Source organism: Taeniopygia guttata, chromosome 28 (assembly GCF_048771995.1).
Source record: "Taeniopygia guttata chromosome 28, bTaeGut7.mat, whole genome shotgun sequence".
Lineage (NCBI taxonomy): Eukaryota > Metazoa > Chordata > Aves > Passeriformes > Estrildidae > Taeniopygia > Taeniopygia guttata.
In genome coordinates, this window is record NC_133053.1 from 4978380 (window position 1) to 4999589 (window position 21210).

The window sequence follows — 21210 nt, forward strand, 5'->3', positions numbered from 1 at the left end:
CACTACCGGCACCCCCGGCCGGGATGGGACGGGACGGCCCCGCCGCCGTTTCCGTTCGCCCCGCGCAGGCGCGGCCGCGGCCCCGCCCGGTCCCACCGTGCCCCGCTCGCATGGCCGCCCGGGGGATGCTGCGGGCGGCGGCGGCCGCGCTGCGCGCCCCGGCCCGCGGCTACGCCAAGAAACCCGGTGAGGCCCGCACGGCACCGGCCCGGCCCGCGCTCCTCGGCCTGGCCCCGTGTGTCCCCCGTGTGTCCCCCCGTGTGTCCCCCGTGTGTCCCCCCCGTGTCCCCCCCGTGTGTCCCCCGTGTGTCCCCTCGCGTGTCCCCCGTGTGTCCCCCCGTGTGTCCCCCCATGTGTCCCCCCGTGTGTCCCCCGTGTGTCCCCTGTGTGTCCCCCCCTGTGTCCCCCGTGTGTCCCCCCGTGTGTCCCCCCGTGTGTCCCCCCGTGTGTCCCCCCATGTGTCCCCCCGTGTGTCCCCCGTGTGTCCCCTGTGTGTCCCCCCATGTGTCCCCCCGTGTGTCCCCCCGTGTGTCCCCCGTGTGTCCCCCCGTCCGTCTCTCCGTCCCTGCTTGCCCCGGTCCCGCGCTTTTCGCCCCCGGTACCGGCCCTGCCCTGCCCGTGTCCCGGTGTCAGGGCCCTCCCCGGTGGTGCCGCCGCCCCAGCTCCATTCCTCGTGCCCCCCACTTTCACCCGGCCCGGCCCCTGTTAGCGCCCCGCGGTGCCCTTGCCCTCGAGTCCCCATCCCTTCCCCTTCCTGCGTCCCTCACCCTGCCCTCACCCTGCCCTTTTCCCCACAGCCGCCAAGTCCAAAGGCAAGGGTGCGCCAAAAGAGGTGTTGAAGGGGCCGGAGGTGTGCACCGACCCCACCATGCTCGCCACCCACGCCATGGGGGTCAACTACTTCAAGGAGGGTCCGGAGGTGGCCCTGAAGCCCGAGTCCGAGTACCCCGACTGGTGCGTGCTGCCCCGCTCCCCTCTGTCCCAGAGATGCCATCCCAGGGGCTCAGAGCTGTGTAAGAGGGACCGGGAGGTGTTCTGCGAGGAGGCAGACTGCCCCTCTGCAACGCAGACACCTTCCCCAGGGTCAGGACTGTGGGGTGAGGGATCTGCACATCCTGCTCACTCATGTCCTTTGCTCCGTCCCGTGCTTGTCCCTTTGTCCTTCTTCCTGCAGCCTCACATCCTCTGCATTCACCTCCATCCTCTGCATTCACCCCCAGGCTCTTTAAGATCCACCTTGGGCCCCCCAAGAAGCTGGAGGAGCTGGACCCCAACTCGCTTGAGTACTGGAGGCGCCTGCGGAAGTACAACACATGGCAGCGCAACAAGCTGAGGAAGGGCAAGAAGCTGTAGGTGCTGCTGAGCTTGGGGCTTCCCTGTGTGCCAGCACAAGTGGCACTGGGACCTGCCCTGGCTTTTGGTCTCTTCTCCTTGCTGTAAATAAGAAATAAATCTCTGGTGAGGCTGATTTCTGTAATAAAGGCTGTGACAGTGCCAGACCCTTGGCAAGCTCGGTGCAGGTCCCCTCCATGCCAAGGGCTGAGGCAACACAGGCCACACAGTCTCAGGTTTTTGGTCACAGAGAGAGCCCACACTGCCCATGGGTCCTGCTTTATCACCAGCTGTACCATGGCAGCTGGGGTGAGGGCTCCATGGGGCTGTGGGGTGGGGAATGACCCACCCGTGTCACTGCGTCCCTGGCCAGTGGATCTCGGGGCAGCCTGTGCCCGGGGCTGGAAGGATGGGGGCCAGGCTTTGGCAGTGCTGTTGGGACAGCAGCAAGGTGAGGGGGGAACGTGGTGGCCTGCTGCAGTGCCACCCCAACAGCATGCTCTCCTTTGCTCCTCCAGCAGCAGGAGCAGTGGTGCTGGGATGCCAGGGCTTGGCTGGGCTGGATGAAGGCAGGGCCTTCCCCACAGCAACGGGGGTCTCACTGCCTTATCTCTGCTTCTCCTTGGGCAGCTTCAGCCTGGCAAAGCCCAGCAGCTTCCCCTGGCCCCGGTTCTGCCTGTGTGTTGGGCACACCTGGCTGAGAGGTGCCTCTGTCGCCTCAACTCACCTCCACCTCGGACTCACTGCCCTGCAGCTCCTTCTGGGCTCAAGTTGGGCTCTGGGGAAGAGGTTCCTGTGGGTTCCTGCAGGGAGGAAGGGACAGTGCCGCCTCTGCCTGGCTGGGCATGCGGGGCTGTGTGCCCTGTGACAGCTCTACGCCCACGTGCTGCACAACAGGAAGGAAGAGGGAGGGAAGCAGAAGTGCTGTGCTGCTGCGCGGGGGCGATTTTTGGGGAGATTTTGGGCTGAACCCTCATTTTCTCGGTGTGGGGCTCAGTGCACAGCTTCAGAGCTGATGGGGCTTGGCCATACCCCGTGGTGAGTGCCCATCCCTGCCCGGCCTGCAGCTTACCATCCCCCTACCACCCTCAGTGTGTCCAGATCCCGAATCCAGCAGCAGGTGAGCAGACGGAGCACCTGGGTCCCTGTCCTCTGTCTTGGAGCCCCTGCTTGGGTGAGTGTCACCCAGCTGCTCAGGGCAGCTCAGTCCTGGAGACAAGGGCACTTCTGGGGTGGGGTGTTGGGAAGGGACCTGAGAGGAGGAGGGAGCTGTCCCTGTCTGTCCAGGTGGTTGGTGTCACACAAACCTTTCCCAGGATTCAGGGCAAGCTGAGCTGGGTCCCAGTCCCAAGACCCCCATGTACCTTATGCTGACCCCCCTGTAGGCCCCTCATGGTGGCTCCAGAGCCACCATGCAGAGGCCTGGTAGCAGCAAGGGGGCTGCTGCTGCCCCACTGGGGCCTCTGCCAGAAGGACAGGGGTACTGTAATTTCTATAGTTTCCCCCCCCTCCACACAGCCCCCTCTAGGATCCGACCAGCTCAGAGATATGGGGCTGTGAGGGGAGGGATACCAGGAGAGGGAAAAGTATTCAAAAGAGGCTCTTACCCCAGGGAAGTTGGAACAGCTCTCTTTATTCTGTGGTGTCCATGGAGAGCGGGGCAAAAGAGAAAGAGCAGGAAGTTTCAGGGGTCTATATAGGTTTTGGACAGGGTGGGCTCTCCTGGCTCCCTGCCAACCCCGTTGGGGCAGGAAGGAGGATCCAGGGGTTGTCATGATCAGAGCCACAGAGGCCCGAGGAAAGGGGGGCAAAAGGGTGTCCAGGAGCTCACCGTAACAGGGTACTGAGGCCACATTCTCTGTGTCACCTGAAAGGACAGGGAAGGTGACGGGGGCTATCCCCTCCTTCTAGTTCTGTGTACCCCAATCCATGAAGGTCCCTTTCCTGGGGCCAGGCTAAAGTACCCAGGCTCCTTGCCCAAGGCGGGGGGTGAGTGGGGTCCCCTGTGCCACCCAGGATGGCAATGTGTGTCATTCCTGCCGGTGGCCAGATCCAGCAGCGCTGCCCAGCCAGGTCCCAGCACCTCCTCAGGCTCTGACACCGGGATCTCATTGTTCTGCCTCTGAATCACCGTGTGCCAGAGGGGTCCGGTGGGGCACGGGGGCCTGTCACCCCGTCACCCACTGACAGCCCGTCCCCTCGGTGTCCCCAGGAGCGATGGGGGACTGGAGCATGCCCATCGGCTCGCTGGGCGAGGAAGTGGTGGCCCGGCTGTGTGAGCTGCTGGATAACGCCGGCCGGGGCTGGCGCAAGCTGGCCGAGCTGGCCGGGGCCGAGAAACGCTTCAGGTGCAGGTAGGGCTGGTGGAGCTGTCCCTGACCGGGTTACCACGGGCACAGCTCTGTCGGGCGCTGAGCGAGGGGCACAGGGGTCATTCCCCCGGGCTGGGCTCCCGTGTGCCCCGAGGGCTGTGGCTGTGGCTCTGGCTGTGGCTGTGGCTGTGGCTCTGGCTGTGGCTGTGGCTGTGATGGCTGCGGACTCTTGCAGCGCGGAGGAGCTGGAGATGTGCTCGCTGAAGGTGCTGGAGCCCCGTGGCAGCCCCACGCAGTGCCTGCTGCAGCTCCTGGCCGAGCGGGACTGCAGCCTGCGCTACCTGCTGGGCTGCCTGGAGCGCATGGGGCACCAGCAGGCCTGCCGCGTCCTCTGCGCCGCCGGTACGACGGGCAGCGGGGCCGGGGGCTGGCGGGGAGCACCGGGGCTCAGCAAGGGGAAATGGGCATGGGGGTGAAGATCAGAAATTCCTGTTGGGGGTCTTGCTCTAGTAGGGAGGTGCTGGGCAGGCAGGGTGGAGTGGGATGGATGCAAGAGGATGACACAGGGTGGGATGTGGTCTCATTGGATGGGACAGGACAGATTTGGACAGCATGGGATAGGGCAGAGCAGAGTGGGATGGGATAGACTGAAACAAGATGAGATGCATAGGTGGGATAGCACTGAATATGCCAATGGGACAAGGTAGGATGAGATGGTTGGGACAGGACAGAGGTGTGGGATGTGATAGGGTGGGCTGGGCTGGGAGAGGAGAATCTGTGGTGGGTGAGGGTGGGGCAGGATAGATGGGACTAGGTGGTATGGGGTGGTGCAGGACAGGGGACTCAGCCAACCCAGGCTGGTTTCTCCTCTCCCACAGTCCAGGATGGGATTCGCATCACAGTGCAGCCAGAGTCGCAGGTGGTGGTGGAGGGGACACAGGTGTCCCTGACCTGCTGTGCAACTGGCCCACCAGGGCTTGCGTACCAGTGGTTCTGTGGGAGGCAGGAGGTGAGGTCCCGCTGTGCCACATTGAGCAGGGTCCTCACACCCTGCCCATGGTGAGGGACCCACATGGGTAAGAGGGAGCACATTACTCCTTGGCCTCCTCCTGTCTTGTAGGTGCCTGGAGCCACATCCCCAGAGCTGGTGATCGACACAGCCACTCCCGCGGGCCAGCCTGAGTGGTACATCTGCCGGGTGAACTGTGGGGCCACCTTCACCTTCTCCAGGTGGGCTCATGTGCAGGTGGAGAAGAGCAGCAGCCCCAGCTCAGGTGCGTCTTGAGATCTCTGTCCTTGGGCTGGCAGCTTTGGGCACCACTTACCTAACTGGGACATCTCCTGCAGAACACCTCTCACCCCATCAGGACAGGGATGGGTCCTGAGTGGTCTCATTTGCCATGTAAGGCCCTGGCTCAACTGTGAAGGTCTCTGGGCCTGCTGGGGTGATGGTGCCCACAGAGGAGCCACATGTCCTATGTCCTCCTCGTGCCTGCTGCCTCATGCCATCCACGGGTGCCAGGGCCTGTGGGTGCAGAACCTGGGCCTGCAGCAGCACTGCAGAGTGCTGCCATGGCTGGGTACCTAATTTGCCACCCTGTCCCTTCCCCAGCCAGCGGCTACTGCCCGAGCATGGCGGGGCTGCAGATCCTGCGGCAGCCGCGGCCGTGCCGCCTGTCCGAGGGGGACACGCTGGCACTGGAGTGCAGAGCCATTGGCAACCCCCCACCCCAGTACCAGTGGTTCAGGAACCGGCGCCCCGTGGAAGGGGCACAGGCACCCCAGTTTCAGGTATGGAGGTACCTCTGGCATGGCACAGCATGGTATAGCATGGCACAGTGTGCCACAGTGCGGTGTGGTCTGGCACACTGTCCCAGCCTCCTGCTCTGTCCTGCTGGCAGGTGAAGCTGGTGACAACAGCTGAGCGGGGCAGCTACTCCTGCCACGTGTTCAACCTCTTCCACGAGGTGTGGAGCCAGGAGGTGGATGTGGAGATTGGTGAGGGCCCCTGGCAGACCTCTGTGACTCCCCACCTGCTCTGCTCCCAGTAAAGCCCTCATGGCTGTGCAGTTTTGTGCATGCTGGGAGCTGGGCATGCTCCCATGCTGGGAGGTGATGCCATACATAGGGTTCCTGATGTCCCCTCTGCCACAGGGCCACGACTCTTCACCTCTGGAGGCTCCTGGCAGGAGGGGGATGGAGGTAGGTGGGGGCGAAGTGGACAGACCTGTGCTGCTCTGCCTGCCCTGCTCCCCTGGCACTGGAGGACCATGGCACAGCATTTCTCTCTTCCCAGGCTCCCCAGAGCATGGCAGCCCTGGACAGCTGTATGGTAAGAGCCTGCCCAGAAGGGGCTGGTGGCCCTGGGGGGTTCTGTCTGTTGCCAGTGTCACCATTGTCACCCCATAAGGCTTTACCTGGCTGGGAATGCTTTGGGTGCAGCATACTGGAAGAGTGAAACAGCAACCCAGCCCCAACCCGAATTGGGAGAGCAGATCAGCAGCTTAACCCTCAACCCAAATCCCCAAGCCTAACCCTTACCCATAACCTGAGGGTTCAGGGATCAGCAAGGCAGGGATGCCATAGGGCACGTTGGTACCCAGGGACCGTGATGCTGGCCAGAGTTGGGTGTGACCTCTGTGGGCAGCATGGAGAGCAGGTGTGCCCCACTCTGTAGCAGCACCTCCCTCTCGTGTCCTTGCAGCCACGGACAAAGTGGCGCTGCTGATCGGCAACATGCACTACCTGCACCACAAGCAGCTGCAGGCGCCCGTCATGGATGTTCATGCCCTCGGAGCCCTCCTCTGCCAGCTCAACTTCAAGGTGGTGTCACTGCTGGACCTGTGCAAGGCTGAGATGCAGATGGCCGTCGATGAGTTCCTCCTGCTCCTTGACAAGGGCGTCTATGGTGCGACAGCAGCCGCCAGGGTGGCTCCAGCCCAGGGGCAGCTGGGTGGTTTAATGCTGGTGTAGTCTTGGGGTGCTGTTGGGAAGGGTAGATAAATATGATTAAGAACCACAATGGTACAGCCAGGACGAATATAACGCCCGCTACTGGCTGGACAATAACCCTCACCTACAGAGGGGTCCAAAAGCCAAATGGACTGTTCCATCTCACCCCCCAGAATCTATGGTTCACCCCACATCTGTGACCCTCCCCTGAACCATCAGGTGCCTGTGACCCCATTGGCCCAGGTCCTGTTCCAGCCCACTTGGAGCGCCCCTTGATAAGGGGTCTCCGGGGGGCTGGACGCTCTCTTGGATCTTCCCCTCTCCTCCTGGAGCGTCCTCCGGGAGTCCCTGCTCCCCTCTTTGTCTCTCCCCTCCCCCATCCCCTCAGGCCCAGCCACGTGCTGTGTCTGGCAGCTCGAGGCAGGGCCTTTCTGCGTCCCGAATAAACCTCATCCCCCAAGAGCAACCACAGAGATCTCGCTTGTATCTGTCCGTGGAATACAAATAAACGTCTTTACAGACTGGCGCCCAACGTGGGGCCAGGCAAGAAGCAGGTGCTGGCAGCTCAGGGGATGTCACCATTTCACCTGCCCTCTGTTCCCCCAGCAGGTTTGCTCTACTATGCCGGGCACGGCTATGAGAATTTTGGCAACAGCTTCATGGTGCCCATCGATGCACCCAGCGCCTACACATCGGAGCACTGCCTGTGCGTGCAGCGGGTGCTGCAGGAGATGCAGCAGCGCCGCACCGGCCTCAACATCTTCCTGCTTGACATGTGCCGCAAGAGGTGACCCAGCCCTGCCACCCACCTGGGACAAGCTGCCACTTGGGGAGAGCCAGGACAGGGGTCTGGTGGTGGTGGCTCCTGGGGGCGGGTAGCGGGGCACCCCCAGGGTCCCATCTAAACCCACTGTCTTTGTCTAAATGCCCCAAGAGCTCACTGCCCCTGTGAGCTAGCACATGCTGTAATGGGTGGGCAGAGGGGCACAGAGCAGCCCTCAGGGTCTGGTGTGCTTTGGGGTGGGTTTTGGTGGGGGGACAGGTTCTCACTCTGTCCAGCTTCTCTTCTCTTGCAGGAACCTCAATGATGACACCATCCCGCAGGTTGGGGTGCTGGAGGTCACGGCCAACATCGTCTTTGGCTATGCCACGTGGGTCCCCTCCCACCATCCCCTGGCACCCGCAGTGGGGCTGAGTCTCCCTGCCTAGCTCAGGGGCTCAGACCCCCACAGCTGCATCCCCCCACCCTTGATGCTGGAGGGGTTGGGCAAGTTGGGCAGTCCCTCCCAGGGGAGGGAGGTGCCCATGGCACTGCTTGGCTTTGTGCAGCACCTGTATGTAGCTCCAAGGCTCCTCCAGAGCATGGGGGATTGGGCTGGTGATGCTTTAAGCATTGAGGATCTGGCCATGCCCTCGCCTGTGCCCAGCACAGTGGCCAGATGGTGTGATAAGAACAGGAAGAGTGCTGGGCACCCAGCTCTGGCTTCCTTAGGGCCACTTGGGGGCCAGTTCCCATGACAGATCCAACCACTGCCCTGTCCCCGCAGGTGTGCAGATGCCGAAGCCTATGAGCTGAGCCAGGGTGAGCTCTCCAACGGCATCTTCGTCACCTTCCTCAAGCGCTGGCTGCTGGAGGATGAGAAGATCACGGTGCTGCTGGACAAGGTGGCTGAGGGTGAGTGAGGAGCAGTGGGGAACAATGACCCCCCTGGTGGCCCCTGCCAACCCCCTGTGCCCCTGCAGACATGGGCACTCTGGAGATCACGCGGGGCCGACAGGCACTGGAGCTTCGCAGCAACCTCTCAGAGAGACGGGCTCTGACAGACCCCATCTGCCCCCCGGGCCAGGATGAGTCCTCTGCCAGGAACCTGCAGTGGGCCAAGGCTCATGGTGAGTCGTGGCCACCCTGTCCCAAGCTGGCATCGAGAAGGGGGACAGCCCCAGGAGCAGAAAGAGGCTGTGAACATCTGCTGGGTTTCTCTCACCTGGAGGAGAAACTGCTGGCACAGAGCCACCAGCCTGGAGACAGGAACAACGAGTTGGCAGCCCTGCTCTGGGGTGAGCCAGCGGCCACCCCACCTGTGGGCACAGCTCCAGCCCTGAGGCCCTGCAGGTCCCAGCCCTGTGCTCCGTGTCCCCCCCCAGTCCTGCCGGAGAGCCGGCACCTCCGCTTTGACTGCGGTGTCACCGTCCAGTTGGGCTTCGCTGCCGAGTTCTCCAACATTATGATCATCTTCACACGTGTGGTGGCTGCCCCCAAGGACATCAGCCAGTGTGAGGCCCGGCTCACTGATATTCCTGAGGTGGGAGCAGCTGCCGAAGCCCCACCAGGGCAGCGCTGGGGAACGGGGGGAAACATGCTGGTCTTCATGTGGATGCCCTCATGGCAGGAGCTGGATGTGGACCTCAAGTGCACCAACAAGGAGAGCCCAGAGGAGCTGGGCAGCCCGCTGGCGCCCGTCTGGAGCCTTGGCTGCCCCTCCTGCTGCCTCTACAGCCGCATCTGTGGCTTGCAGAAGCTGCGGGTAAGAGCCGTGGTGAGCGGGGGCTGGTGTCGGGCACAGTGTGACAGCCGTGCCAGGACAGGAGCCCACGGTGCTGGTGTCCCTGCAGCAGGAGCTGGCCTTCACCGTGTGCCTGCAGTACCGCTACCAGGGCATGAATGACTTTGTGGAGGAGCGGCAGCGGGTGAACGTGGGGCGGCCGCTCATCGCCAAGCTCAACCTGCACTGGGCGACCCCCCCCTCACCAGCCCACAGCCCCCTCTGCTCCTCTGCCCCCGGGAGCTGGGGGGTGGGGGAGAGCTCATGGGTCAACACCCCTGAGGAGAACCTGAGCCCTGAGGGCCCCAGCTCCCACACCCCATAGAGGACAGGGAGGCCCCATCCCCATCACTGCAGTCCCCTGGTGCCACGCCTGTCCCTGGGAGGCCAGGGGATGGAGAGGGTGCAGGTGGCATGCACAGAGGCTGGCCTCCGTCCTGGCCTGTGCCAAGGGGTGCTGGTCTCACAGCACAGCACGACTGGGATTGTGGGCCCCAGCCACACGTCCCTGGGCATGGCAGTGCCACCCCCACATCCCTGGGCAGTGCCAGTCCCACGTCCCTGGGCATAGCAGTGCCACCCTCATGTCCCTGGGCAGTGCCAGTTCCACATCCCTGGCATGGCAGTGCCACCCCCATGTCCCTGGGCAGTGCCAGTCCCACATCCCTGGCATGGCAGTGCCACCCCCACATCCCTGAGCAGAGCCAGTCCCACGTCCCTGGCATGGCAGTGCCACCCCCACATCCCTGAGCAGTGCCAGCCCCACGTCCCTGGCATGGCAGTGCCACCCCCACATCCCTGGGCAGTGCCAGCCCCACATGCCAGGCCACCACCAGGCAGTGCCAGGGGCAGAGTGCCCGGAGACCACGGCTCAGCAGGCTCGAGGCGTCGTGCCTCGGCAGAGCTAGGTTCGTTCGGGCCTGGGAGAAATAGAGAGAAATAAGCAGCTTAGGGGGCAAATCCTGCGGGAGGAGATTACAGGGGGTGGGAGCGGGAGGGCTCCTGCTCGGCCACGAGGGGGTGGGAGCATCCCCTGGTACCCCCAGCGCTCCCAGCAGCACCCACTCCTCACAGTACAGCCCCAGCAACCAGCCCCAGCTGGGCAGTGAGCGATTTCAGGACAGGATTGGGATCCAAGGGGGGAAAAAATTGTCTTTTTGCTTGAATTTTTCCACACAAACTGCCACATGCTGGGGCAGGCTCCAGTGGGAATCCACCGAGGAAAGCACCAATAAAGTGGTCCAGCCAGGCAGATCGCTGCTTCTGCTCCCTCCTTGCGTTACATGACACTTTTGGGGTCAGAAATCCTGCCGGTCCCTGCAGGAGGTGCAGCACTGACCCGGGCGCACCCACGGGAGGGAAGAGGGGTACCAAGCGCGGGTACCCCGACATTCCCTGTGCCACCCTAAGGGAAAAAGCTCATTTCAGTAATTCACAGGGCCAAGGGGCCGGGAGGAGCATCCTCACCGCGGGGCCCCTCCGCGCTCCGGCCCTCGCCCCAATTAGGCCGCGATCAAACGGGCCGGGGCGCGGCCGCTCCCTCCCGGCTCCAGCCGCCCTTTGTTGGGCTCGGGAGGCCGAGGGGTGCCCCGGGCTGGCGCCAGCCTCGCCAATTATGTCATGTGAAAAGCGCAGCCCCCATTGAGCGCGCCCCGTCCCCCGGATCAAACCCCATTACTTCCGCAGCCTTTGCTGCATTATGTGCAGGCCGCAGCGCGCCTCGGCCGGGCCGCTTCGCCCCATTAGCCGCGCCGGGAGCCGGGGAGCATCGATTATGCGTTTAATGGCTTGTTAAAGGTTTAATTGTCGCTAACGAAACGCAGGAGCAGCAGCAGCCGGGGGACGGGGCACAGCGAGAAGGGTCTCGCCGGGGTCAGTGCCTCGCCTGGCCCCCTGGCATCCCGGCCGGACCCGCCCGACCCTGGGGCTCCGGAGGCCTCGGAGTCCGGTCCCGGGGGGTTCGGAGACCTCAGAGTCCAGCCCGGGGGTTCGGAGACCTCAGAGTCCAGCCCTGGGGGTTCGGAGACCTCAGAGTCCTGCCCGGGGGTTTGGAGACCTCAGAGTCCGGCCCCGGGGCTCCGGAGACCTCAGAGTCCGGCCCCGGGGCTCCGGAGATGTCAGAGTGCGGCCCCGGGGGTTCAGAGACCTCAGAGTCCGGCCCCGGGGGTTTGGAGACCTCAGAGTCTGCCCCGGGGGTTCGGAGACCTCAGAGTCCGGCCCTGGGGGTTTGGAGACCTGAGTTCGGCCCCGGGGGTTCGGAGATCTCAGAGTCCGGCCCTGGGGGTTTGGAGACCTCAGAGTCCGGCCCCGGGGGGTTCGGAGACCTCAGAGTCCGGCCCCGGGGGTTCGGAGCGGGCTCGGACCCCGGCTGGGGGGGCTGCAGGCGGCGGTGCTGGCGCTGAGCGGGGTCTGGCCAGGGGGACGCGGTGAAGATTGGACCTGCCCCAGCACAGCCCCGCTGGGGGCTCTTGTCAGGTCCTGGGGGCTCTTGTCAGGTCCAGAGTGGGAAGATTTTCTGGGGAAAACCTTGAAAAGTTTTGGTGGGGGGTGGGTTGTCCCTCGTCTGGCTCCTCCAGGGACTGGGGCACCCCAGGAACCTAGGACATTTCAGGGCATCCCAGGGACCCGGGGCACCCACTCACCCAGGGATAAGCCCCCCTGTCTTGTCGTCCCAGCTGTGTTTAAGCCCCTTAAAGCCACTGTGGGCTCAGCCATGTGCTGGGGCTGTGCTGGCCTTTGCCATGGTGCTGGTGCCACTGGCTGTGCCCTGAGCTCCAGCGGGTGGGCAGATGGAACAGAGCTGCAAAGACACCCTGAGGTGTCTTGACACCACCCCAGCTCCCACCCAGCAAGGAACACTGGCAAGGTGTGCCCCAAGAACCCTGTTGTGACCCCAGGGCTCCCGGCTGGCCGCCTCCTCTCACCAGGGCTCTCGGGGGTCCCACTGCTACCCACCCTCCCATCAGCACAATTCCAGCAGCCACTGGCGCCTCTGGGAGTGTTAAGGCCGGGGGCAGAGGGCACAGCCCCCAAGAGACCTGTGACAGGCTGTTGAGGCCTCGGAGCAGCACAAGCCAGTCCCAGATCACCTGTGCCTGGACCTGGCCCAGCCCTGCACGCAGCATCCCAAGGGAGCAGGGCAGGAGGTGCGCAGGGATGGTGCTCCTGTGCCCCATGGAAAGCTCCTTTCTGGCAGAGGTTGGCAGCCACCCTGCTAGGGAGGGCACGGCACGACCGAGGCCCCGCAGCACCCGACTCCAGCATGCAGCAGCCGTCCAGCTCATCTCTTTACTCACAATACACCCGTGCTCTCGGCGCATCTCCTGGCACGACAGCGGCGTGCCCCAACGCAGCTAAAACATCCCCCCAAGTACTCCCTACAAAACTAGAGATTTCTGTTCAGTTTTGTTTAAATCTGCAGCATTAAAAAAAAAAAATAATAATAATGGAAGGGGGAGGGGGTGTGGAGAAAGGAGGTGTCCAGCTGGGGTGTGGTGAGTGGCCAGGTGGCACAGTGGAATGCCTGAGTGTCAGCCAGGTCCTCAGCTGATCTTGGTGCCTCAGAGAGGCAAAGGAGCTCTCCTGGAGTGCTTCCCCCCAGCCGTGGGGTCCTGCCAGACCCTGACACTACCGGTGCTGGGTCAGCGTGGGGAAGAGGCAGCCCAGCATCCCTGCCCGGTGCCAGCCTTGGTCCTTCTGAGCCGCTGCTGTCCCCCCTCGCCCGCCGGGACGGCGGCTGGGGAGCTCGGAGGGGAGCGTTCATCAAATGGGCTGCCAGGTCTTGTCAATGGTCTGAATGTGCTCCTTGGCTTTCATGCGGAGCGAGGCGATGCTGGAGCTCCTCTGGTCCACTTCCTCCAGCGGGTACTTGTCCACAAAGGGGGTGCTGCACTGGTAGGGCGCGGGGGCCATGGGCTGCATGCCCTGCGCCATCGGCGGGGCGGTGTTGAGGAAGGAGTGCCCAGCATAGGGGGGCTGCAGGGCCTGGGGGGCTCCCATGAAGCCAGGGATGCTGTGGACCGTGGTGGCACTGGAGATGGGGGATGTCAGCCAGGGGTCGAGTGGGAGGGAGTTGCTCATGGGCCCCACGTTGGGGGTCATGGGGGGCCGGTTGAAGGAGAGCACAGGGGTGTCGTGGAGCTTCATGGAACTGGCCTCCATCTTCTCCTGCCTCCTCCACTTGGCTCGTCGATTCTGGAACCAGACCTGCGAGGTGAGAGCCAAGGTGAGCTCATTGTGCCCAGTTGGACCCTTGAACTGTGCCCCACATGCTGTGCCCCATGCAGGGTGCCCCATGTCTCTGCCCTCAGGCATTCTGCAGTGTCCCATGTGGGGCACCCCACAGGGAGCGCTCGAGGTGGGGGTGTCCCATATCAGGTACCCCATCCCACCAGGGCTGTCCTACAGGGTTCCTGCAACCCCAGCACCTCTGCCAGACCTCTCTACAAGCCCCAGAGACCAAGGACATCTCCAAGGTGTGGAAGTGAGAGGTCTAAGCACACAGCCCCTTTTGCTCCATGGGAAGCTGCAGACTCCCAGCAGCCCATGGGACAATGTTATCTGACCTTCCCAGCCCCTTGGTCGCAGCTTTTATAAGTTAAACAGCCACAGTTGTGCCAAAAGCAGCAGGAACAACAGGGACCGGCGACCCAGATCCAGCGGGGACGTCTGGCCCTGTGGGAACTGCTCATTAAAGTGCTGGTCCCCATGTTCCCAGAGCAGCACGGGGCACAGGGCTCTGCTGCAGGAGGCAAAGGGGAGGAAAGATGAATGGCTGGGTGGGAAAGGGGAGGGTTCCACGGGCTGCTCACAGCTGTTGGTGGACACTGAGCTGCAGAGCTCAGCCTGGAGAAGAGGAGACTCAGGGGGGACCTTCTGGCTCTGCACAGCTCCCTGACAGGAGGGGACAGCCTCAGGGTGGGTCATGCTCTGCTCCCAGGGAGGAAGGGAGAGCAGAGGAGGAAGCCTCAAGCTGTGCCAGGGGAGGGTTAGGTTGGAGATTAGTGGAAACTTCTTCCCTAGGGCAGTGGTGGAGTCCTCATTCCTGAAGGGACTTCTAAGACATGTAGATGTGCACTTGGGGACATGGATTGGTGATGGCCTTGGCAGTGCTGGGGGAGCAGTTGGACTCTGTGGACTCAGAGCTCTTTTCCAGCCTGAACGATTCTGTGATTCTGTGAAACTGGTTGCTGCTCAGAGAGCTCAGCAGAGGTATCTTTATGGTTTGGACCCCCACAAAAAAGGTTGCACTGGGGCTGAAGCCTGGAGAATTCAGTTCATTTGTTTGGCGGTTACTGCTTTCATTCACAGTGGGTTTGTTACTTCAGCTCCCTGACGCTTTCTGCCTTCCTCATGTCCCCCCATCAGTCCAGGCATGGTGAGAAGAAGACTGGTGGGACCCCAGGCTCTTCTCAGGCTCTGCTGTCCCCGCATGAGCCTCCCCAGCCCCACTGCCTTGCCAATCTGCCCTGCTCCAACAAGCATCCAAGAGGATCTTGTGCTTTCCCAGTCCAAAAGCCTGGAAGGGGCCACAATCAGCCAAGGTGGGCTTTTAGGACACTTTCCCATGTGAGCAGCAGGACGGATGGGAGCAGCCACCACCAGAAGGGGGAAAAATTTCTGAAAACCATCTCTGTGCCTTAACGGAGCCTCTGGCCTACGGGCCCAACTGAGACCTTGTAAGTCAAACTGGGACCCCGTGGAGGAACAAGGCTCAGCCATTAAACCCTTTTCCTGGCTTTCCTGGGAGCAGCTGGCTCTGCAGAGATGCCACTCCCATCTCAAGCTGTGGGGAAACTGAGGCACAGAGGGAGGCATTGGCACTAGAACTCGGAGCTGAGCAGAGCTCTCCAGCACCTTGGGCTCCCTCTGCCGCTGCTCAGGGACGGATCCCGGGGCCGAGGCGCTGCCCTCCCTACCTGCACGCGGACCTCTGGCAGGTTGACCTTCATGGCCAGCTCCTCGCGGCTGTACACGTCGGGGTAGTGGGACTTCTCGAAGGCACGCTCCAGCTCGTGCAGCTGGTACGTGGTGAAGGTGGTGCGGTTCCGCCGGTGCTTCTTCTTGGGCTGCTCCTCCTCGGCGGCGGCCGGCGGGGTGCTCTCGCCGTCCCCCGGCTTCCGCAGCTCGCCCAGGTCCCCCTCGCACTTATTCAGGAACATGGTGGCACCTGAAGGGGCACCGCAGGGTTAGAGGGGCGCGGGCGCTTTGGGCCCCACGTGTGTCGCCAGCCCAGGGATGGATGCACAGGTGGAAGGAGGGATGGGAAGGTGGCGTGGCCCTAGGACCAGGTTATGCAAAGGCATAATCCTCTCTGCCACAGCAGAGGATCCCGGGGCTGTGGTGTCCTGGGGACTGACCTGGCTCCTGGGGACTGACCCAGAATCCAAGGGGTGCCTCGCACTTGGCTCTGCTGTCTGATGCCACCAGGCCAATGAACCCGCTGGTGCTAAAAGTCAGATTTCCTCTAAAATGGAGGATTTTAGGAAAGTGCCATCACAGAGAGCTAATCTGATCTCTCTCTGCCCTGGCCTGGAGGGGACGGCTGGGTTAATTCCCTCCTTCCTCCCCAGCCCCTCTTGTCCAGCCTCTTCTGGTGAAGGCTGGCCCTGGAACCCTGGAGGACCCAGTGTCAGTCCCCAGGCTGGGCAGGAGTGACCCGGCACTGTCCCCCAGCTAATAACTGTTTTGGTGACGCTTATAAGCATTTTCAACCCTCACAACGTTTCATCTTTAAGCTTTTTATCCAGCATCTGAAATCTTCCTGCAGTATTTGCAAGGGATTAAGGGTCTCTTTCCACCGGGAGGATGTCGGCAGACATGGAAATGGGGCAGAAAAATGTTCTCCTGGGAAGGGGCTCAGGGGGGCTCAGGGGGGCTCCCAGTGAGGCACAGGTGTGTGGGGGGAACGTGTGGTGGGCTGGGCATGAGGCAGAAGGTGTGGAGCATGTGCATGTGCAGGGATGGGGTGTGCAGGGATGGGGGTGTGCAGGGATGGGGTGTGCAGGGATGGGGGTGTGCAGGGATGGGGTGTGAAGGGATGGGGTGTGCGGGGATGGGGTGTGCGGGGATGGGGTGTGCAGGGATGGGGTGTGCAGGGATGGGGTGTGTGGGGATGGGGGTGTGCGGGGATGGGGTGTGCAGGGATGGGGTGTGCAGGGATGGGGTGTGTGGGGATGGGGTGTGCAGGGATGGGGTGTGCAGGGATGGGGTGTGCAGGGATGGGGTGTGCGGGGATGGGGTGTGCAGGGATGGGGGTGTGGGGATGTGTGCGGGGATGGGGTGTGCAGGGATGGGGTGTGAAGGGATGGGGTGTGCGGGGATGGGGTGTGCAGGGATGGGGTGTGCAGGGATGGGGTGTGCGGGGATGGGGGTGTGAAAGGATGGGGTGTGCAGGGATGGGGTGTGCAGTGATGGGGTGTGTGGGGATGGGGTGTGCAGGGATGGGGTGTGCAGGGATGGGGTGTGCAGGGATGGGGTGTGCAGGGATGGGGGTGTGCAGGGTGGTTTGTGCCACACAGGAGCAGTGCCTGAGCGCCATGCACACAGGGCTCGCTGTGCAGTGTCTGCACTGCTGCATGCAGGGCACAGTGTGTGTGCACAGTGCTCGTGCAGGGCGTGCATGGCATTGTGGGTGTGCAGGGAGTGCAGTGTGTGTGGGGCATGCACAGCCTGTGGGCACAGGAGCTGTGGGCACCCATTGTGTGCAGCGTGTGCAGTGTATGCAGAGTGTGCAGAGTGTGCAGTGTATGCAGTGTGTGCAGGGTGTGCAGTGTGTGCAGCATGTGCAGTGTGTGCAGTGTGTGCAGTGTGTGCAGTGTGTGCAGGGTGTGTAGTGTGTGTAGTGCGTGCAGCGTGTGCAGTGCACATGGCACAGGCAGCAAAGGCTCTTGCAGAGCCTGTGGCACACACCATGCAGTGCAGCACATGCAGTGTGTGCATGTGTGACAACGTGCAGTGCTTGCCTAGTGTGTGCTGTGTCTGTGCAGTGCAGCCAACACGAGCAGCGTGTGCCTGGTGCTGCTGTGGTGTGCTCAGGGCGTGTGCTGTGGGCGTGTGCTGTGGGCAGTGTGTGTGTCCAGTGCAATCAGCGCATGCCAAGGGCTGTGTCTGCAGTGCCTGCAGTGCCTGCAGAGTGTGCAGGGTGTGCAGTGTCTGCAGTGTCTGCAGTGCCTGCAGAGTGTGCAGGGTGTGCAGTGCCTGCGGCATGTGCAGTGCCTGCAGTGCCTGCAGAGTGCGCAGGGTGTGTTGCACACCCAGTGGGTGCTGTACTCCCAGAGGGGCTGTGCACACGTGGTGCTGTGTGTACAGCGAGTGCAGCACGGTGTGCGTGTGTGCCTTTGGGAGCTGCAAGCCCCCTGATGCCCACAGCCCCAGGGGCTCTGGGTCCAGCCCAGCAGTCTCAGGGTGCCTCAGGGGAGCCACAGGTCAGGGCAGAGTTCTTGGGTGCTGCACCCTGGGGTGCCCCAAGGCAGCGGTGGCAGGTGGGCTGTGGGCAGCAGGGGCCTTGTGGTCACTGTGTGAGCATCACAGCATGTTCTGGGGTTGGGGGCAGAGGGAGGGCATCCTGCTCTCACTTACCTGCTTCTCATTTGCGCAGCTCCACACCTGCAAGGAAAGGAGAGAGGGGGGCTGAGCACCTAGAGCATCCTCCTGGGGCACGACCCCCCCAAGAGACCCAGCACCCCATCAGGATCCCCATCTGCCCTGCCCAGCCGTGTCCCACGGTCCCATGGAGCAGTGGTGGGGAGTCAGAGCTGGGGGGGAGCTGGAAGGAGCTGGAGCAATGGGAATGGGTGAGATGGGCACTGGGGGAACGAGAGAGAGAGGCTGGGGGGGCTGGGGATAATATGGGGCAAGCGGGAGAAGAAGAGGGGCAATGGTGGGGGAGCAAGGCTAAGGTGCAGAGACGGAGCCCCATGGCTCACCCCCTGACACCATCAGAAAGCAAAGGAGGCAAAAACTTCCCAGGGAGCAGCCAACCCCACCCTGGGAGCACAGATGAGCCAAGAACAGCAGAACACCAGAGCAGCAGTGACCCTGCAGCAGGGCGGCACCCCGGACCCCCCCCCAGCCTGCCTCGGCCTGGTGGGGCACAGAATGTCCCTGAGTGGGGAACGGGGGCATTACAAATCAGGCTGGGGGGGACAGCAACACCAACCAACCACCCCATTTTCCCCATCCTCCAGGGACTGGCCTCAGGACTCCCAAGCTTTTGCCACCAGTGTTTTGGGAATCCTGACTGGAAACAGGCCACACTGAGCTGGGGGTGGCGACACGGCTAAACTCCAGCTCCTGAAGGACATCTGCCTGCAGCCACTGTCATGCTAGCAGCAATTTGCAGGTTTAAGCCCTTAAACTGCAAAACTGTGCTGGGAACCATAAGCAGCCAACACCTCAAGAGAGTTCTCCCCCCCCTCTCCTTGATGCTCCAGCTCATGGTTTTCCTGTGGGGGCTGCTAGCTGAGGGGAGGGAGCAGCTGCTGGTAAAGACACCCAAAAAAGCAACAGAAATTACATTGAGCCCTGGTCAAAGTGGGTATAAACCCCTCACTTCCTGAGCACTGCAAAGCAGCAGAACATCAGTGAGGACAGGTGGCCTGCCCTGTCAGCAGGGGATGCGGAAGAGACAATCCAGGGACAGCCCCACCTTCCACTGGGACCCCATTCTCTGCCTCTGGAAGCCCATCTGGGTGCCAGAATTTGGCTCCCTGGGATGGGTGGTTGGAGCACGGGTGGCTCCTGCCCCTGGCTCTGTGTGACACTGGTGGGCACCCACACCCGCTCCTGAGTCCCCAGGGAATGGCGCCAGCCCCGTCCCCAACACCAGTCCCGGGCACACCCTGGGGACACCCACTCCCCTTCTCAGTATCTTCCCTCAGCGCTTTGTCCCGAATTGGAAAAAAACGGCGTTACCTGCTGGGCCCAACTCGGCTTTTCCAGGAGTATTTAACTTTGCTGGTCCCTCCCGGGAACCAAACAAGCGGCTCAACCTCACCAATCTCGCAGCTTTGGCAGCCAAAGTTGCCTCTAGTCTTCTTATTTGTCACAGAACCGCCGTGCTAAGGCTCGGGAGAATCTTTATTTAGTGTTGCAGATGTCACCAAGGCACCGCAGATTGGAAATGAGTCCAAAGGATTAAGACGAGGTTATTAATTGGAGGCCTTCCCCTTTAAGAATGATTGACAGTTACTTTCTGGACAAGTAATTGCTCTAAATGTCCCCCCAGCACGGGTCCGGGGGGGCAGTGGCGGACAAAGCCCCGAACTGCCTTCCCCACTCGGATTGTCTCCCCACAAAGGCGTCCTGCTGGAGTTTGCCGTGTAATCCCCTCATTACGGGCGAGGAGAAAGAATTAGAAACAGGGGGAGCGGAGAAGAAAGGATGGAGGGGGAGGGGGCAGGATTTCCTTGGGCTCCGCAGCCTCTGCCCCAGCGATGGGGTCCGGGGCAGATGCCCCAACCTTGGTGGGATGGGGATGCTGCAGTGATGGGTGTTGTCCCCCCTGGACAGGGATGGCGAGCCTGGGGGCGGCCCTGTGACAGTGTGGGTGGCCTTATGGCTCCCAGTGATGCTGCCTGCAGAGCCCTGCCCATGTGGAGCAGAGGTGGGGACAGGTGTGGGGACAGGGATGGGGACCAGGCACTGTGAGGACCCAGGGTGAGGACACGGTCGGGGGACCTGCTCTGGGGTCTGGCTGTGGGCCCAGGTGTAGGGACCAGCCATAGGGACCAGCCCCCCTGAACAGCCGTGGGAAGCTGGTATGAAGAGCAGGCAGGGAACACTCACGAGGAGCAGAGCAGGGGACCAGGCAGGAGGGCCAAGGGGGGGGAGCTGCCATGGGGCAGTGCCCAGGGAGACCAGGCGTGGGCATGAGTCGTGGACTGAGCACCAGGGCCAGGCATGGGAACACCCTGTGGGGGACCAGCTGTGGGATCCAGCTGTGGGGACAATCCCTGAGGGTGCCCATGGGCCCTGGCCTAAGGGGGCGTAGGACAAAGGCAGCCAGGCTGAGGGGCAGGGCTACCATTCTTCTCCTCCCCACTCCCACTGCTGCTCCTGGGCCCCAAAGAATGATGGAAACATCATGGTGGAGGTCCTGGGCCGTGCTGGGGGATGTGCTTGGTGCTGCCTATAGCCTCCCATGTGGGGTGAATTTTGCCCTTTTCTTTCTTTGCTCACTTTTACTTTCTCCCAAAACCATCTTCCTGCCACCTGCAACCGCTGCCACCCCCGGGCCTGTCTCGGCTTCCTCCCACTCCCTTCCCCTCCTTCCCACGCTTCCCCTTTCAGATGGCAAATGTCACTGTGGGGCTTTTGAACCCCAGCACCCTGTGCCAGGTGGCTGCTGGCCCCTGAGTGGGTCTGTGCCCTCCCCTCCAGAGCTGCTGGTAGCGAGACCCTGCAGCCCACTCTGTGTCCTGGTGTAGGCCCCGAGGCCATCCCATTGTCCCCCCTGGGGTTGTGATGCTTCACCTGCCCTGCCTCACACTTCTTTGGGGCCTGTGTGATGTTGTCTTGGGGATGGCATGCTACTACCCTGGGGACAGTGTGCCACCACCCCAGGGGACAGGCTGGGGTGCCGTCCCTTGCCCTGGGGACAGACAGTCCACGCCCCAGGGATGGCATGAGCAGCCCCTGGGGAGGGGTGACAGCCATGCAGCGCTGCAGGAGTGCAGGAGAGAGCAGGGAGCTGCTGCCTGCAGAGGTGCTGGGGACATCCCTGGGCAGAGGTGATGTGTGGGGCAGGGGCCACGTGTGGGGCAGGGGGACAAACTGGACCCCGCTTGCCCGGATGCCCATGCTGGACATGCTGGACACTGTGACAAACACGGGAGCCGTGTGCCCCGCACTGCTGGCCCTCAGCAGGTGTCCCCAGGGTGCCCCACTGGCCCGGGGGTGCAGGGAGGTCCCCAGGGTGCGGGTTTGGGGGCGGGGGACTGCCCAGCTGCCCGGCCCCAGTGCTGTGTGCCAGCCCCACGCTGCCACAAGGTGTTGCCTCGCCCGGGGGGAGGCAGCAGGCCGATTTGCCAAATGATTATAATTGCCTTTTAGGAGCAGATAGCAAATTG

General features: G+C 62.7%; 3 protein-coding genes and 1 long non-coding RNA gene across 5 annotated transcripts; 2 read left to right on the plus strand and 2 right to left on the minus strand.

Moving 5' to 3' along the window:
- The first annotated feature begins 8 nt into the window (after positions 1–8).
- On the plus strand, positions 9–1468 carry MRPL54 (mitochondrial ribosomal protein L54). Its single transcript, XM_030256905.4, has 3 exons — positions 9–186; positions 798–954; positions 1221–1468. Exons 1-3 carry the CDS (start codon positions 24–26, stop codon positions 1351–1353), a joined length of 453 nt encoding a protein of 150 aa, XP_030112765.4. The 5' UTR covers positions 9–23; the 3' UTR covers positions 1354–1468.
- On the minus strand, positions 1250–3042 carry LOC140680765 (uncharacterized). Its single transcript, XR_012052149.1, has 2 exons — positions 2940–3042; positions 1250–2135 (listed from the first exon to the last, which is right to left on the minus strand). It is a non-coding gene; the product is annotated as an uncharacterized lncRNA (long non-coding RNA).
- A 1-nt stretch (position 3043) lies between these two features.
- LOC100223311 (mucosa-associated lymphoid tissue lymphoma translocation protein 1) lies at positions 3044–10391 on the plus strand. The gene is given in 17 exon segments (XM_072919337.1): positions 3044–3686; positions 3880–4046; positions 4523–4653; positions 4765–4922; positions 5257–5341; positions 5343–5435; positions 5546–5642; positions 5799–5846; positions 5941–5976; positions 6349–6552; positions 7206–7383; positions 7673–7747; positions 8144–8271; positions 8340–8486; positions 8742–8899; positions 8987–9121; positions 9210–10391. Coding segments are annotated over 17 exon segments (2232 nt in total). The 5' UTR covers positions 3044–3549; the 3' UTR covers positions 9465–10391.
- Positions 10392–12827: 2436 nt separating this feature from the next.
- RAX2 (retina and anterior neural fold homeobox 2) lies at positions 12828–19383 on the minus strand. 2 transcript variants are annotated; one of them, XM_030256513.4, is made up of 4 exons: positions 19055–19383; positions 17720–17746; positions 15058–15308; positions 12828–13345 (listed from the first exon to the last, which is right to left on the minus strand). In XM_030256513.4, exons 3-4 carry the CDS (start codon positions 15298–15300, stop codon positions 12902–12904), a joined length of 687 nt encoding a protein of 228 aa, XP_030112373.1. In that variant the 5' UTR covers positions 15301–15308; positions 17720–17746; positions 19055–19383; the 3' UTR covers positions 12828–12901.
- Between the last annotated feature and the right edge of the window lie 1827 nt (positions 19384–21210).

Coding starts and splice junctions, on each gene's coding strand:
- MRPL54 (XM_030256905.4), top strand. CDS start 24: ATGGGACGGGACGGCCCCGCCGCCGTTTCCGTTCGCCCCGCGCAGGCG. Junction 187..797: donor CGGCTACGCCAAGAAACCCG/GTGAGGCCCGCA, acceptor TTTTCCCCACAG/CCGCCAAGTCCAAAGGCAAG. Junction 955..1,220: donor GAGTCCGAGTACCCCGACTG/GTGCGTGCTGCC, acceptor ATTCACCCCCAG/GCTCTTTAAGATCCACCTTG.
- RAX2 (XM_030256513.4), bottom strand. CDS start 15,300: ATGTTCCTGAATAAGTGCGAGGGGGACCTGGGCGAGCTGCGGAAGCCG. Junction 13,346..15,057: donor TGCCAGAGGTCCGCGTGCAG/GTAGGGAGGGCA, acceptor CTCACCTCGCAG/GTCTGGTTCCAGAATCGACG.